The sequence below is a fragment of the Enoplosus armatus genome, chromosome 4 (assembly GCF_043641665.1).
Source record: "Enoplosus armatus isolate fEnoArm2 chromosome 4, fEnoArm2.hap1, whole genome shotgun sequence".
Lineage (NCBI taxonomy): Eukaryota > Metazoa > Chordata > Actinopteri > Centrarchiformes > Enoplosidae > Enoplosus > Enoplosus armatus.
Window position 1 is genome coordinate 20,567,700 of NC_092183.1, and position 16,128 is coordinate 20,583,827.

A 16,128-nucleotide genomic window follows, 5' to 3' on the forward strand; every position below is an offset into this window, starting at 1 on the left:
GCAGAGCAAACGTGTCATAGTCGCATTTTGGTTACTCTTTCATATCTGTGTTTATTCTTTGTTTCCTGCACAGGTAGATTTAATCAGCCAACAGCAGGGTGACAGTTTCCCTCCAAATCATCTCTGTCAGGTGCAATAATAATTAAATTGGACATGAAGAGACAGGCTTTTCTGATCTCCCACTGTTCTTTGGAGTTGGATTATAGTTAGATAATGCTCTGTTCATCTCAGAGATGTCACAGACGTGTGTTTTTGGTTGTGCGGGACTCATCTTTGCTGGTGTGGAGTTGTGATATTTTTGGACCAGCAAGGATGAAAGCCTCGGGTCCTGTGGCTAATGAGATAGCGAGGCAGTGGGAATGATGGTTTTAATTACTGCCCAGGACTGGTCTAAAGGGGGCGATTGCTGAAGAGCATGCTGAGTGTCTTAGGTTGGGAGTTCAGACCGATGCCAGTCATGCTGTGCCTGGCTGCCTTTGATGCTCACTCCCCTCTGCTTTATTCCCACATTGTGCTTATTAGATTCTTTGCCGCTGATGCTTCAGTGCACCTTTATTCAAACCAATGCTCCGGACAAAGAGAGGCATAACCACTGAGATTTCAACTTCAAACCCGCAGAAAAGTTTTCAGCGATGCAGAAAGCAACTTAATCTTTTGTGGAAATTAAATTTGCAGCGCTCCCATTGTGCGGCGGCTCTCAGAGGAGGCGCAGAGGAGACGCTGTGATATTTATTGTCGAAGAATCAGAATGCAGTGAATCCAAGGGTTAGCATCCTACCATGTATGCAAACTGAAATGAGCGCTAAAAATGGGAATTGCTTCCGAAACCACGGAAACTGAATCGGAGGAGATTCCTCCCCCGCTGGCTGCTCACATTTCAGGGGGAGAAATCTACAGTAGATTCACAAGCAGTCTGTGAGTCCTCCGTCTCCTCGGCCGCTCCCAGCAGGAGGGTGTTGCTACGTGTCTGCTCTCTGTTCTCCTGCAGCCCAGCTGTGGACCAACCCTTGTTGACTTTTCAGAGATCACATGGCATCCTCACTGTGGCTGGCTGCCTCTGCAGGACTCTGCTATGGTCAGCACGGGCCTCCTCCTCCTCCTCCTGCTGCCTTTACCCTCTGCCTCCCCCCCCCCAAAAAAAAAAAAAAAAAAAAAAAAAGGTTGGACTGGCTAGCGTTTGAACACACCAAGCATATTCACAAACACAACATGCAACCGTCAAATGTTGCATTACTTCCTCTCAGCAAACTGATAAATGATGATTGCATTTGTTTACTTTCTACCTTTACTTTATTCAGTGGCCAAATCCAAGCCTATTGAATCAAATCTTTCTCCTGTATCTGTATACACAAATAATCTCCAACAGGTCAAGGCCACCAGCCAAAGCCTTTTTGTTATCAAATGAACAGGAAACAGTATTTGCCAAAAAAATGCAACCCGAATGGATTATGTCCTTCGCACTAAGGCTTGCAGGAAGCGTAGATAAGGGGTTGAATCATGACGACGTGTGAACCCAGTTAATGTTTTGGTTAAATAGCAGCTCAGCCATAGTGTGTGCGTGGTTCTTTTGAAGGATTGTTTTTTAAGCTGTGTGGTTTGCTCGGAGGTGTCCCTGAAAGACACCGGAGAGAAAGAAGGGATCATATGTGACAGTGATCGCAAGTTTGATTTAAACCCTTACTGTTCTCTGTTCCCCACCTGTAAGCCCATGTTTAGGGTCATTCTGACTCACAAGCCAGACACTTTGTTGCCCATAGTTACAGCTTCCACATGGAAAGCATGGAAAAAATGTAGTTACAGTCATTAGTAAATATGTAGAATATACTGTATGCCATGTGTATACACAGTAACACTTGACTTACATATTGACGATCAAAGTGTTCTATCACGTAAAGGAACACAGCAAGATGATTCAGATTTTTAAATATTTAAACCTGTCAGTTTTGTGTAGGAAAATGATGAAATGTACTCAAATTCTGCAAAATCTTAAAAAGAACGTTTCCTGTTTACATTGGAGTTGAAAATGGAGAACAAGTAGAGGCTCTGTACAGCATGAATTTTCATTCCTTTTTCAGCTTTCAAGTGCATCTCCCTTAGAGTTTACTACGGAGTTTACTCAGTATTAGTTTCAGTATCAGTATTAGTTTCCCATCAGTCAGCCGACAGATAGTGCAGATTATGAGGCATATAGAGGATGGTCATGCTGTCACAAATTGTATGGTTGGAATAAGTGCTATTTCACACATTAGGTATGTATGTATTAGATGCACAATGCTGCAGAAAATCTGTTTTTTAATTTGTTTGTTTCGAATAGGGAGCGGCCTTTTCCCAGATTTTTTTTTTATTTTTTTTTTTTACTTTTCTGTATTTAATGTAGATAGAGTACAATTTATGGCTTATTAATCATGCTATTTTTCGAATCTGCTATTTTTTCGAATCTGCTATTGGAAGTGAACCTCTGTGATTTTGACAAAACCAACGGTGCACCATCGCTAACAAAGCCAGAAACTAGTTATGGTGTTTTCCGTCTTCATTATAAATAGAACACCAGTTTGTTTTAGATTAAACTGTTACTGTGTGCTTGGTTTGACTGCTTATTCTGCATGGGCTTAGAAACTCCATGGTGCAAGTGTGTGTGTGTGTGTGTGTGTGTGTGTGTGTGTGTGTGTGGGTTGCAGTGCCTGCATCTTCTTAAGGAGGAACACACTGATGCAGAGCAGATTAGGTTCCGCGGCAGGCGAGAGAATAATCTAATTTTCCTAACCCGCTTACTGGTATCATGGCTCGGTAGATCCTTATTATTCAGAATCCCCTCTTGTTCTAGTTTTGCAATCAGGACTTCAAGCTCAATGATTTATGTCGAACGAAAGCTTTCATCATGTTTTGCTTTTAACGTTTCAAACAGGAAGTGAGGTCGAATGCTATGAATATCATACAAATACTGTGTGTCGATGTAAAAACCTGTCCCTGACAGCGATGGTGACGACGACGATGACATTGTTGGCTGCGATGATAATAGTGTAAGAATGAAGGGTGTGTATTTTGTGTGTGTGCAGCCAGTTTGATATACTAACTGTGTTGCATGTTTCCTTTCATCAGCTTTGTGCCGTAGTATCTCACAGAGGGTGATTAGCGTAAGCGTGGAATCCACACCGCTGGGGGCTGCAGGGCAAGCTTGAAGCCTGAAGCGCATTCATCAACGTCCCTGGCAGGGTGCACCTTTCTCAGCCTCACACAGCTCAGCTTGCAGCCCACTCCCTGGCCACGTTTTCGTCTTTTTTCTTTCATTTTTACTCTTTTTCAATAGCCTTTGTTGTTTTTTAAGAGATAGCGTGTTCTTTTGAAGGAAACTTTTCTTATGTTTTACAGCTTTTACAGTACAGGGCCATTTGTGTCAGGTTCATATTGCTCAGCATTTTGACAACACAATATTACTATGTGTGTCTGCAATGTTAAATTCATCTATAACTGTTCACATGCTCATAGACAGATACACCCTAGTGGGTTTCTGTGTCTTATGTGGCTCTCTGTGTGACTTTCCCTTTTTACCCCACAATCAGGCTTGATGACACTGATGTCCCTGCCTTTTTCTTCATCTTCCCTCAGCCTTCTTCCTGCAGGTAAACAGTGACTGAAGCAGGTCCTCCCGGACTGGTCCCTCGGGTCTGAATCTGTAACCACTCTTAGATCTCAGACATGAAAGACTGTAATCTTGCGTACATCTTCCTAAAAATGTCCTCTGAGGTGCCAAGCTCTGTTTCAAATGGCAGGATGTGGAGAAGAGAGGAAAAGTTTGGGAAGAAATAATAGCTCATGGACAGGTACCTCTTAAAAGGAGTTCATTAGAGGAATTTTTGACTTTGTAAAAGCATTCTTAAGACTCACATATCCGAATCATTAATTTTTCATCATGGTCATATATTAAACTTGACAAGAAAGGGAATGATCAACTCCATATACAAGGCCTTTTTAGTCTTGGATCATAAAAGGGTCATAAGTACACAGTCAATCAATTTTGGTCTGTCAGTCAATACTAAAAAAAAATCATGGTCATACTTTATTTTCATTCATACCCTCAGTCTGAGACCTACAGGCCCCTCAAGGCTATTTTCTTATCTTAGCATTTATACCTTCACTTAGTTTACCCACTGTTTAAATCTGACATAAATATACATTTATGTATATAAATGTATATTTAAGCTAACTGGACATTCGTCATTTTGTTGTTGACTTATAAAACACCAACAATATGTGTATCAGAGATTCAGTGACAAGGGTGTTAGTAACCCAGACAGCCCGAGTCTGTATATTTACTGTTCAAGCTTTGCTGCCATCTCGTGGTCACATTTGAGATTGCACGGTTAAAAAAATGCACATACAACAACACTAGGTCAAACGGATCACTGCGCGTAAAAAAAAGTAGTTCTATTGCTTTTCTGATTTATTTTTTCAGAAACCCTCCAACATCGTCTTTATTAGATTCATTCTGAACAACTGCACTTGCAATAGACATTGATGCCTTATGGAAACTGCGGAAGTGTTTGATGAAAGGAAATACAGTTACAGGCGTATTCATTTTCCTCAGTGAAGAGGCCTATAACTAAAGTGCATCTAGGACGTGATAAACTTTATTCAAGGAATACTGAGGCATAAGAAACTTTCTCCAGAAGTGAGTATTCTTGTTCAAATTTATACAACATATGTTAATATTGACAATAAATTTTATGCGTAAATCTGACTTCTTCACCAAGTTTAGATTTAATTGAAATTTCACCACTTTCAGCCAGTCAGTGAGGCCACTATGTTATCTAACTATTGCTAACGTTAATGTAATTTAACTAGCTAGCAAATTAGTGTACTAACCAACATGGGAGTACTGTAACTTAATAATAATAATAATAATAATGTAACTAACCTTCCCTAATGCTTAGAGTGTAATATGCTAGTGTAATATCCTGCAAAAGGAAAAAGAGTTTTTGTGTGGCACTAACTTTTGTTAGCATGCTATCATTAGCTAGCGTTAACGTAACCTTAGCTGGTGACGTTAGAGCGGTGGGTGTGGGCCCATCTTAATTAGCAGGCGCCATTGTAATTAGTCTAACGGTAAGCAGGTGCCATCTTGTCTGCAAGGGAAAACATTGACAGTGAAAACCTGTACGAGCAACGTAAGAATGTTCGTGTGATTTATGTTACCTATCAAATATTTGGATGGCATACGCTTTTGTTTATACCTAAATGTGTCCCAGCAAATAACGTTACATTGACACTTTCAAGTTTTGTTTATGTTTGATAGGATTAGTTTTCAGAAAATGTTGTTCCTGAATATTTTATTTCATTGGTCTTAGTTTTGTATTAATGGTGGATTTTTTTTTTTTGACATTTGAGACTGTCCAAAATGACTGATCGGACACGAGCAAGAGGGAGATCAAGAGGCAGAGCACGTGGTCAAGAGACTGCAGTGCCTGTATCGGTAAGAGCAGGCTTTACAGTAATCATTTAAACCTCCTCGATCCTTGTTTGAAGCAGTAAGTTTTAGGACCATGTTCAGATGCGCCGTTATTAAATATCACTGGTGGTATCCATCCAGTTGTGTAGATGTTTCTGGCTCTAATTGAGCAGGTTTTGTCTCTGAGATTTCTGTTGCCGTCCACATTAATTGGATGGAGGTAACGTTACCTTTTTACAGAAGAGACGGGCCCCATATAAACTGTTGACAGTGTTTTCCTTACAAAACAGGAAAACAGCCTTGTTGCCTTTTGAATATCTCATATGGCACACAGTGGCAATCAATACCACACCTCAAGAGTTTGATATTTATAAAATTGATGTTATTTTTTTTGCACCTTGTTGTCCCAGTGAAAAATCTTTGAGACTAGACAGTAATGCACACGTGTAGTAGGCTGCAAAATGCAGAAGCAAACTAAGCTTGAGCGAGGAAGGGGACACACCACCTTATTGGAAATCTTGTGCAAAATCTAAATTGGCCTTTTAAATTTGGCGTATTCATCTCAGTTTGAACAGTGCCCTTGATAATGCATAAAATAAAAATAATGGGCAAGATGCTGAAAGTAGATCAACAAAACTGACTTGCTTCCCTTGAAACCAGAGAAAGAACACTGTATTGCCACATCTCCAACTTTTTTCTTTCGTGAAGAGCCAAGCTCAAGAGCCTGTTCAAGCAGCTGCCCCACCCACCGAGGGAGAGCTGGTTGGTAGAGGGAGGCAGAAAGGTGCTCCAGGACCCTTTTCTGCTGAAGGTACAGTCTAACACAAAGTCATGATACATTTGTTTCTTAATGTTAAATGATTTTGACTATTCCTTGCTTTTTCAAAGTTTTGCATGGAAATGCAGTTTGAAATGTGAATTGACAGAAAGGTCCTCCACAGTGGTGCAGTTTACTCACCATTTTTCAGCACATTGCCTGCTCCTTCCTCAGACCAAGAGCAAAGTTAGCCATGGCAAGGACTGCAGTGTAAGGAAAACTGGGTATTTCAAACCAGGAGATAAAAAAAATTAGCATGCACTGGGCTTGTGGTGTAGTTGATTTTACTTTCCAGGCAATTAAACATTTCCTATTGCTATCATTGTTCTCAGGACTATTAAGTGTGCAAACTACGATTTTTGCATTGTAGAATATGCAAACTGGTCCTGACGGTCCTAAAAAATTTTTTAGCTGTTCTACAGATTTCAGCTGGATTTCAGCAGGTGAAGCTTGGAGAAAGAGGTGGACGCCGCCGTGACTTTCATGATACAGGGGTTAACACGAGGCAGGCTATGGAGCATGTTAAGGAATCCAAATCTGGTCTGTCATCATTTGAATGTCCACAAACACATTCAGCACTTGTACATTTTATAATTTGTGAAGAGGATTATAACTTACTCCCTAAAAGTGTGTGTGTACTTCCCCAGGAACATCTGGTTCCACCATTCCGTTGACGGCGAACTTCTTTCGCATCCTGTCTCGCCCTCGGTGGGTTCTGTATCAGTACCACGTGGACTTCAAACCACCAATGGAGTCTCGTCGCCTGAGATCTGCACTCCTATTTCATCATGATGAAGCACTTGGCTCAGCGCGAAGCTTTGATGGAGCAGTGCTTTTTCTGCCTCACAGATTACACAGCAAGGTGATCTGATACTTCAAATGTAAAGGATTTAGGAAATCTAACAAATTGAATAAGCACAACTGTTTTTAACAACTGTTTAGAATAAAACACTTAAGGGAAGGAAAAACATAACATTAAGGCTAGTCGCACCGTTGGATCGTAAACAGTGTTTTGTAATTCCCAGAGTTGCTTGCACAAGACCAAGAGTTAACTGACCAATCAATTGAGATTTCCGTCATTAGAGCTCCATGTTTAGTTCCTGTATACCTTTTGGAATCACCATTTATTAATTTGATTTTAAGGTTCTATTGTAACTTCTTTGGGAGGGAAAGTTTGATTTGTACATTTTGAAATTTCGTTCCCCCCTGACAAGGTCTTCTTCCTTGTACTGCAATGTCTAACCTTGTGTTTAGGAGACTGTGCTCCACAGCGAGACCAGGAATAAAGAGAAGGTTCAGATAACTGTCACCCTGACAAATGAACTACCACCCACTTCACCAGTGTGCATTCAGTTTTACAACATCATATTCAGAAGGTACATTTTCCAGTTTTCAGGTCTCCTTAACAATAAGTTATGCACATTAAGAACAGGAATATGTAATGCATCAGCCAAATTAAATGAAGCATCCTTCAATAACTGGATTTGCTTGTGACTCTAGTGTGCTTGTGGTTATGAGTGTCGCATGTTCAAATAGAAGTAAATTATTACATCCGACTACAAATGCTTAGACACCATGAATACAATTCACCACAGCAATTTGGAACTTTGGAAACTTACAAACTTCTCATTAACGTTATTTCATTTCTACAGGATCTTGAGGATTCTTGACATGCAGCAGATTGGACGCAACTACTACAACCCTGGTGATCCACTCAACATCCCACAGCACAAGTATATTCATTTCCTTCACTATTGTTTTCTTCTATACATCTCAATCACGTATTTGCTTCTCAAATAAGAAAACTAATGGCAGGGGTACATATTAACGCTGGTGAACACAAAATATTTTAAATGACGTGCATTTTTTCTCAGTTTATTACTGCATTCTTTGTCCACACTGCATTAGAGTGGCCTTGAAAGTTGTTCTTCATCATTTATGGTTGTGTATAGCTTGCCTTCACTAATAGAAAGTCTTCACAAACATTTTAGGTTTAAACTTGGGAAACCCATACTACATTCAGACAATTCTGTGTTCTTTGGGGGGAAAAAGGTAAATGTTTGCTTGTTTAAGTTGAATGAACTTAACTTGTGTTACTGTGTAAGAAATCAAGTTTACGTCAAAATAAGATGTGAGGGACTATCTGACTACAGGTTTGTTGATTTTTGTAGAGTTATCCTAGTCTTTAAGGGCTAAAATGATGGAGAGGTCAGTTATCTGAAGTTGTGTTAATGGGTGTTGAAGTTGTCTTCAAGGATGGAAAACAACTTTTTTACAAGGTTTGGGTTAAAAAACAGTGAGCCTGTCCATCTACCCTAGGCTGACCATCTGGCCAGGCTACGCCACCACCATCTTGCAGTACGAATCGTCCATCATGCTGTGTACTGACGTGAGCCACAAGGTGCTGCGTAGTGAGACGGTTCTCGACTTCATGATCAACCTGAGGCAGCATTATGGAAATGAACGCTTCCCTGAGATCTGCGCTAAGGAGCTTATTGGACTCATAGTCCTCACCAAGTACAAACATTTCACACACACACACACACACACACACACACACACACATTCTTGGATTAATATGCAGAAGTCTTATAATACATACTGGGATAGGTATGTTTGTATGTGTGAAGTGATGTTTATTAGCAACACAAAGGTATCAGTTTCAAAGCACAGTAACTTCATTCAGTACCTGTGCTGGACTTTCACTTGTCTCTCGCTGCCTCTCAATTTTTTAGGTACAACAACAAAACCTACAGGATTGATGATATTGCATGGGATCACACTCCCAGCAACACATTCAAGAGGGGGGATACAGACATTTCCTTCAAGGACTACTACAAGAATGTAGGTGTCATGCACTAAACACAAGTATTGGTGTATCTGGGACAATATTTGATATCAACCGTCCTGCGTCAACAGATGCACACGAAGATAAGACTCAATAGGCAGGTGTTTAATTTACTTTTCCTGGCGTATGGATGCAATCTTTAGGCTAAATCTGGTTAGAGCACAGTGATATTATTCATGGACTCGTTCTGGTCTGCACTCAAATATGCATGCTTTGTGTTTTAAGCAATATGGCAAGGATATCAAGGATGGGAACCAGGTGCTGCTGATCAGCCATGTGAAGAGGCTGGGTCCTGTTGGAGGCCCTCCTCCTGGCCCAGCCATGCTCATCCCGGAGCTGTGCTTCCTTACAGGTTACTATCTTATTGACTCTTTATTCAGACTTAACATGTCAACATTTTAGACCTTTATTGCTTTACCTATAGAGCCGCTATCAAATATATATGATAAGGATGTCATTCTACTGTAACTGAGCATAAAAGAAATACTTATGTGGTTATTGTTGACAGCAATTTATTGCTGCAAATGTTCATAGTCTGTTCGGATGTGATCCATTGGTAAACTATGGCCATTCAGTGAAATAAGTCATAACTTCAAATGAGAACTCATTGTGTCGACAGGCTTGACTGACAAGATGCGATCTGACTTGAACATCATGAAGGACTTGAACAGCCACACCAGATTGTCCCCAGAGCAGAGGGAGGCACGCCTCAACAGATTTGTCGCCAAGATACAGGAGTAGGTGACACTCAATGTGTCAGAGTTAGTCAGTTAACTGTGTTTTATCTGTGTACTTGTGGCCAAAGCTTTCATAGTCAAAAATGCTTAACTGACATCTGGCCGCACTAGACAGTGCAGTATAGGTCTAATCAATACATGGTAGAATAGATGTGACTTCAAGGCCTTGAAAATCCCAGTCGGTCGTTATTAGGTCTTACTTGACAGTGGAGAAGTTGTAAACATGACAAATGCTCTTGGTCAAATGTTACCATTGACCCCGTCTCAACTACTTTTCCTTGCCTGTTCAGATACTATGTCAATAGTTGTGTTAGTCTTTCAGTCAATCATGAAGGCTCTTCACTGGAAGTTGCCCTCAACTCAGCAGCTTGTGTAATTAGTCTGTTTATATGCACAGCAGTTAAAATAACAATTTTCCCTGTCAACATCTTTAGGCAGTATAATCCCAGGCTCCAATTTAAATCCTACAAATTATTTTGTAGGAATGCTGATGCACAGGCGGAGTTGGATATGTGGGGACTCAACTTTGATAAGAAACTCCTAAATCTGACTGGCAGAGTCCTCCCAAGGGAGAGGATTCTCCAGGGATCAAGATCGGTATAATATGCTTGTGGTTACATAAATGTGTTCTTTTGAATGACTTAAATGGATTTGTTCATATGATCTTAGTTGAGAGATTAACGTAACAATTTGTGTCACCTAGTATGAGTACAGCCCCTCGGCAGCTGACTGGTCCAGAGAGATGCGCGGGTTGCCTCTGATCAGCGCTCCTCTGCTGAATAACTGGCTCATGTTTTACACCCGTCGTAACAGCAACGAAGCCCAGTCCCTCCTGCAGACCCTCAACAAAGTCTCGAGTCCACTTGGTATCCGCATACAGAGAGCTGTCTTGTGAGTTCCAGCAGTCTACAGTCAAAAACAGGGTTTCTGCACCACCCTGCGATATGAGGAAATGATTGTAGCCCTAAGAGAGCTTTATGATGCCTGAAATCTTTGAATTTTCAGCATCAGCAAAAGTAATTTGTGATTGACAGTTGTGTAATATGTATATGCAAGTGTAGAATACATTTTAAATGCACCCTGTTGCCAGTTTATTAGGTACACCTAGCTAAAACTAATGCAGTCCAATACGTAAAGGTTATAACCTTAAATTTAATGTAGTGGTGGAAGTTCAAGATTTGCTAACCTTAGTTAATTGTTACCTAACTATGTGAATTATGGTACTGTTTTTTTGGTCAAATTGCTCAGCCCTGATTGGGTGGTCATGTAATTTGAATTATTGTACTCTGTCCTTTCATTCAGGATCGAGTATGAGGATTATCAGGAGTCTCTCCTCAGAGCCCTGCAGCACAATGTTAGACCCCAAATACAGATGGTTAGTGACTGAAAATATAATGCATTAACCTGCAGTTCACCTGCATCAGATTGACTTTTGCTTGTTACTTAATCCGTGCTTTGACATTTCTTGTGAACCATGGATCAACTTTAATTTTTGCATTGTAGCCGTGTTTACGTGTACGTGTGTTGTGTTTTTGAGGCATAGCGATGTGCCCTGCTAACGACGCAGTATGAGACCTTCCAGTGGTTTGTATTTGTTAGGTGGTGGTGGTCCTTCCCAGCAACAGGAAGGACAAGTACGACAGCGTCAAGAAGTACCTGTGTGTGGACTGCCCCACTCCCAGCCAGTGTGTGATTTCCCGTACCCTCAGCCGACCTCAGACACTCATGACTGTGGCTACCAAGATTGCATTGCAGATGGTTTGCAAGATGGGAGGAGAGCTCTGGAGTGTGGAAATCCCTGTAAGTCATGTGTGCATTAACTAATTTGTACCTTGAAGAAAATAAAAGTTAAGGTCGTCATGGGAAAACAAGTATTGAGTACTTCTGGAGCGGATTAAGATGTCGGATGTCATTTTGGAGGAGATGGAGAATGAAAATTGTATCTTGTAATGTTACAATAATTTTAATCATGATGTCACATTTAAACAAGACACTAAACAGGATGTAGTGGATAAATCAGTTTTGGGGACTAAACCAGGTTTGTTTATTGCTAGATATGGAGCTGGCTGCACAAAGACTAACAAATGGGCATCTACAGCACTATCTGTCCCCAAAATGGCAAGGAATTATTATTCTTGCTTGTTTGCCATCTTCAATTTGTCTTGATTTGTGGGCTTTATGCACATTTGAGACACACGTGTAATATTGTCTTACTTTGTCTTTCTGATTCAGGTATTCAGCCCTAGTTGTGAACCTGGATAGCTGTACTGTTACTCATAAGGTCTCTCCACGGGTCAAGGTTAATCTTGAGATTAAATGTGCCAGAAGAGGCAGATACTGCATTAGTTTTCCTGACAGTTTTTGAGTCTGTTCAAGGTTGGCGTAAAAACTCCAAAGTTAACAAATGGGAAGTATTGATAAAATGCTGTTTGCGTCAACTGGAATATAGAACTGCTGCTAACTTGTCCCACCTCTTTGTGCAGCTCAAACAGCTGATGATTGTGGGCATTGACTGCTACCATGACAGCACTGCAGGGAAAAGGTCCATTGGAGCTCTAGTGGCCAGCCTCAACCAGGGCATGAGCAGGTTAGTATCTACAACAGACGGGTAGCTGTGTGCCATGAGGGGCTGCACAGTTTCTCTCCATGCTGTATGTTGGTCAACAGTCTGAATTAGGTTGTGCTTCAAATGTGCAACAGTTGTTGTTGTTAACCTCCCAGTCTTCAATTTAGTGTCAAAGTACAACTAATAATTGTGTGATATTTCTGATTTCTTTGTCAAGGTGGTTCTCAAAGTGTGTGCTGCAGCACAAAGGGCAGGAGATCATGGACGGACTGAAGATGGCTTTCAGTGGTAAGTTGCTTTCCTAAATTTGACAAGCTTTGATTTAATTTTAACATACTTGTTAATTCTCCATCAACAGTCTCAGCATAACTGTTCTGCGTCTTTGTTTTCCAGCTGCACTGAAAGAATATCTGAAGTTCAACAACTGCCTGCCTTCTCGCATCATTGTGTACCGAGATGGAGTGGGAGACGGCCAGCTGCACAGCGTGGTCACCTATGAGATTTCGCAGCTCATGGACTCCATCAAGTCCATGGGGCAAGACTACACGTGAGTTTTTCAGTGTCCAAAGTTTTCATCTTTTAGAGCTGCTAATTACTCTTCAATGTAATGTAGAGGTAATGCCAATAACTGAGTGGGGGAGCTCTCGCACCAAAACAACTTTAACCAAAGCTCAAATTAATACGGTAAATTGCCAGTTTTAGAAGGAGCCTCTCCATCTGCTTGTCTTAGGCCCAAGCTGAGTGTGGTGGTGGTGAAGAAGCGCATCAGCAGCAGGTTCTTCGCTCTCCTCAATGGCAAGGTGTCCAACCCTCCCCCAGGCACCATCGTTGACTCAGAGGTCACCCGTCCAGAGTGGTATGTTTTTGTTGGCTGTTCCTGCAACTTATCATCTATTTAGTGGTAGTTGTAGTTAACCTTTGTTTGGCCAGGTATGACTATTACATCGTGAGCCAGGCTGTCCGCAGTGGAAGTGTCTCCCCAACCCACTACAATGTGGTGTACGACACCAGCGGGCTGAAACCTGATCATATGCAGCGGCTCACCTACAAGCTGTGCCACATGTACTACAACTGGCAGGTAGGCTGGGTTTGCTATCAGTGCGTTAACAAGTTTGTTTCATCCTGGGTGTTCGTACAGTTTCTCCACAGGTCTGGAGAAATTTTGTGAACTTTCTAACTGCACTGAAAATGTCTTACAGTACAGGAGTGGCAGAGTCCTCCCAAGGGGGGGTGTAGGTGGTTGTACCCAACTATAATTTAATTTATAGATGGGTACCTGTTTTTGAATTTCTGATATATTTAATAATAATAACTGATCAGAGCCAACATGATTTAGTCAAATAAAGTAGTAAAGGTCAAAGAGTGATTTTGGAATTGACACGCTCTAGTTTACTTTCTCTGTATTTGTGCTGTAGGGGATCATCCGAGTGCCAGCTCCCTGCCAGTACGCCCACAAGTTGGCTTTCCTTGTGGGTGAAAGCATCCACCGGGAGCCCAGTATGAAACTGGACGACCTCCTCTTCTACCTATGAGGATAAAGAGACTAGCAATTTGTTCGGCTCTGACTCTAAAGTACCGTATGTATGTACACTTTCGTTAGAAATGTTCTCTTCAGTTAATAGTTGAGTCTTGACGATGCTAAGAGTTTGTTTGCATTTCCAGTGTCAGATTGAGTCAGGTAGCCTTGTGTATTGAGTTACGCAGTTTAACAGGTTTATATTGCATATTAAAGTCCAATACAAAGACAGCCACAATTCAGGATGAAGATGTTAAAGACTAAAACATCTGTGAGCGTTAATTGAAGCTGTTTCTGAAATCAGTAATATTTCAAAGACTACATGTTAGACTACATGTATTCACCTATAATTTCATTACCCATATAAGTTGATGTTGGGTTTTGCCTTAAGTTTTTTTCATAGGGTTCCTGTTATTGCTATGTTGCAAATGGCTCTAATAAACATTTGTTTGTGTGGAATGTGTAATTTCTGGTGTCAAGTTAAATCACACATGCAAACATTACAAAATATCAAATTTATTTAGATTTTTTTTTTTAGAAAAGATTGCACATGCACACCCACACAATAATTTGTAACCATCAATATAGGCTGATAATTCTTATCATAAAGCTAGCACACAATTGCAGACTTTTAAACAATATGGTCTTCAAGACACCATGGGGAAAGCTTGCACTGTTTGATTATAAAGTTAAATGTACAAAAGAGGCAGTTTGAAAATCAAGTATAAACATTTAAAAACAATTTTACAAATGGACAAAGTACAAAAAGAGCAACAGTCACTCAAAATGAATAGAAGCAATGTCTGAAGACATGGTCCATAAATAGGAAAAGATGTACAGTTTACAGTTAACCGTAGGTTAACATGGCTGTTGGGCCGAGAATTGTACAGAAAGTATTACAGAATGTTTTGCATACATTCTTTTTTGGCAGTTTCAGTTCAACTCTTGTGTACAGAAAAAATAGGCTAGATTTTAAAATACATGAGGATGAAATGGAAAACAGAATGGTGTGAGGAAATAAAGGTGGACTGTTTCATTTCACGCACAAAGACGGACATCTGCGCAATCCTTTTGGGCAGCTTTGAAAATACATTGGCTTTCAATTCATCATACATTCACTACTCTACATTAAGGTGTAGATATATATATCTCTATATATATATTGATATACAGTACTTGTATTCTGCACCAACATAACTCGGGACACACTGAACAGGCATCAATGACAGATTGGCTTGAATAAACATATTTCAGATCTAATAAGTTTTGGGTTAGAAGGGTAGAGGTAGCCTTGTGTCTCACCGTTAACTACTGTGAAAACAGTCAAACCTTTAGTCTTCTAGTGAAGCCCAAAAGTGTTGCATGTTAGGAATCAAATGCAGTATAATAACAGGACTTCATTTGCTGATGCTATATCACACACAGTCACTACTATTTGTTCTTCATTTTTCTGCTCATGTAATATTGTTTCATTTGTAGAATAGTCATTGTTTTAAATCAGATGTGCATCAGTGTGGCATCAAAAACAGTGAACTCAAATAAAAACAAAGTCCCTTCATTTACTCAGTAGCCCCAAACATTAGTATGCAGGGAGAATGTTTGCCCTTTTAAACTATTCTGATCTATTTTCAAAGGTATATTTCTAAGATTAAAAAATGTCTTTCTTGGGCTTAACGATGGATGATGGACATTGTCAACACAGGAGTCTCGGACGGTTATATGTAAGCTCTGGTCCTATGGAAATCACGACAGTCACACAATACCCTGCACGTCACAAGTCAGGTTAACATCTGCAAACATTTCTTGTTTTATGAAGTAACAACATAAATGATTAGTAGGCATGGAACTGCACGCTCTACTGGACAAAGTACTAACCATTGTGCGATTATAAGGCAAATACATGGAGGTCGGATCTACTAGGCATTTCCATTCAGGCTGATTTTACTGCAGAGACCCTGTAGTAGGTACAGTATGTGCTTGTTTTGTAGGTGTCTGACATGTTTGTGTTTGTGTGTGTGTGTGGGGGGGGGGCTTGCCTCTACCACAGTTGTTGAGATAGGGCAGAAGTAGAAGAAGAGTAGGAGTTAATTCTGCTGATTTGTCACAGTATATTGCACAGCATGTCAGCCACGCTGGCTGCGTTAAACGTGCTACCTGCTCCAGGTTCCACACTGAGCCCATCACGTTGCATGCACTCT

The 16,128-nt window shown here is 40.6% G+C and overlaps 1 protein-coding gene across 3 annotated transcripts; it reads left to right on the plus strand.

The window, feature by feature from the left end:
• The first annotated feature begins 5,395 nt into the window (after window positions 1–5,395).
• Window positions 5,396–13,946, plus strand: piwil1 (piwi-like RNA-mediated gene silencing 1). 3 transcript variants are annotated; one of them, XM_070903788.1, is made up of 20 exons: window positions 5,396–5,470; window positions 6,155–6,257; window positions 6,675–6,803; window positions 6,911–7,125; window positions 7,518–7,639; window positions 7,916–7,996; window positions 8,583–8,780; window positions 8,999–9,107; window positions 9,337–9,463; window positions 9,731–9,848; window positions 10,331–10,445; window positions 10,552–10,739; window positions 11,151–11,223; window positions 11,448–11,648; window positions 12,332–12,435; window positions 12,632–12,702; window positions 12,808–12,961; window positions 13,145–13,270; window positions 13,345–13,492; window positions 13,830–13,946. In XM_070903788.1, the coding sequence occupies exons 1-20, from the start codon at window positions 5,396–5,398 to the stop codon at window positions 13,944–13,946; spliced, it is 2,574 nt and encodes an 857-aa protein (XP_070759889.1). The 3 variants fall into 3 exon arrangements, with proteins under 3 accessions (XP_070759889.1, XP_070759890.1, XP_070759891.1); XM_070903789.1 differs by having other exon boundaries at window positions 5,396–5,464; XM_070903790.1 differs by having other exon boundaries at window positions 5,396–5,458; window positions 6,170–6,257.
• Window positions 13,947–16,128: the final 2,182 nt, after the last annotated feature.

Bases quoted from the DNA above. Each gene is read 5' to 3' on its own strand.
- piwil1 (XM_070903788.1), top strand. From the start codon at position 5,396: ATGACTGATCGGACACGAGCAAGAGGGAGATCAAGAGGCAGAGCACGT. The intron at 10,446-10,551 runs GTATAATATGCT...TGTGTCACCTAG, and splicing joins TTCTCCAGGGATCAAGATCG to TATGAGTACAGCCCCTCGGC. The intron at 11,649-12,331 runs GTAAGTCATGTG...CTCTTTGTGCAG, and splicing joins TCTGGAGTGTGGAAATCCCT to CTCAAACAGCTGATGATTGT.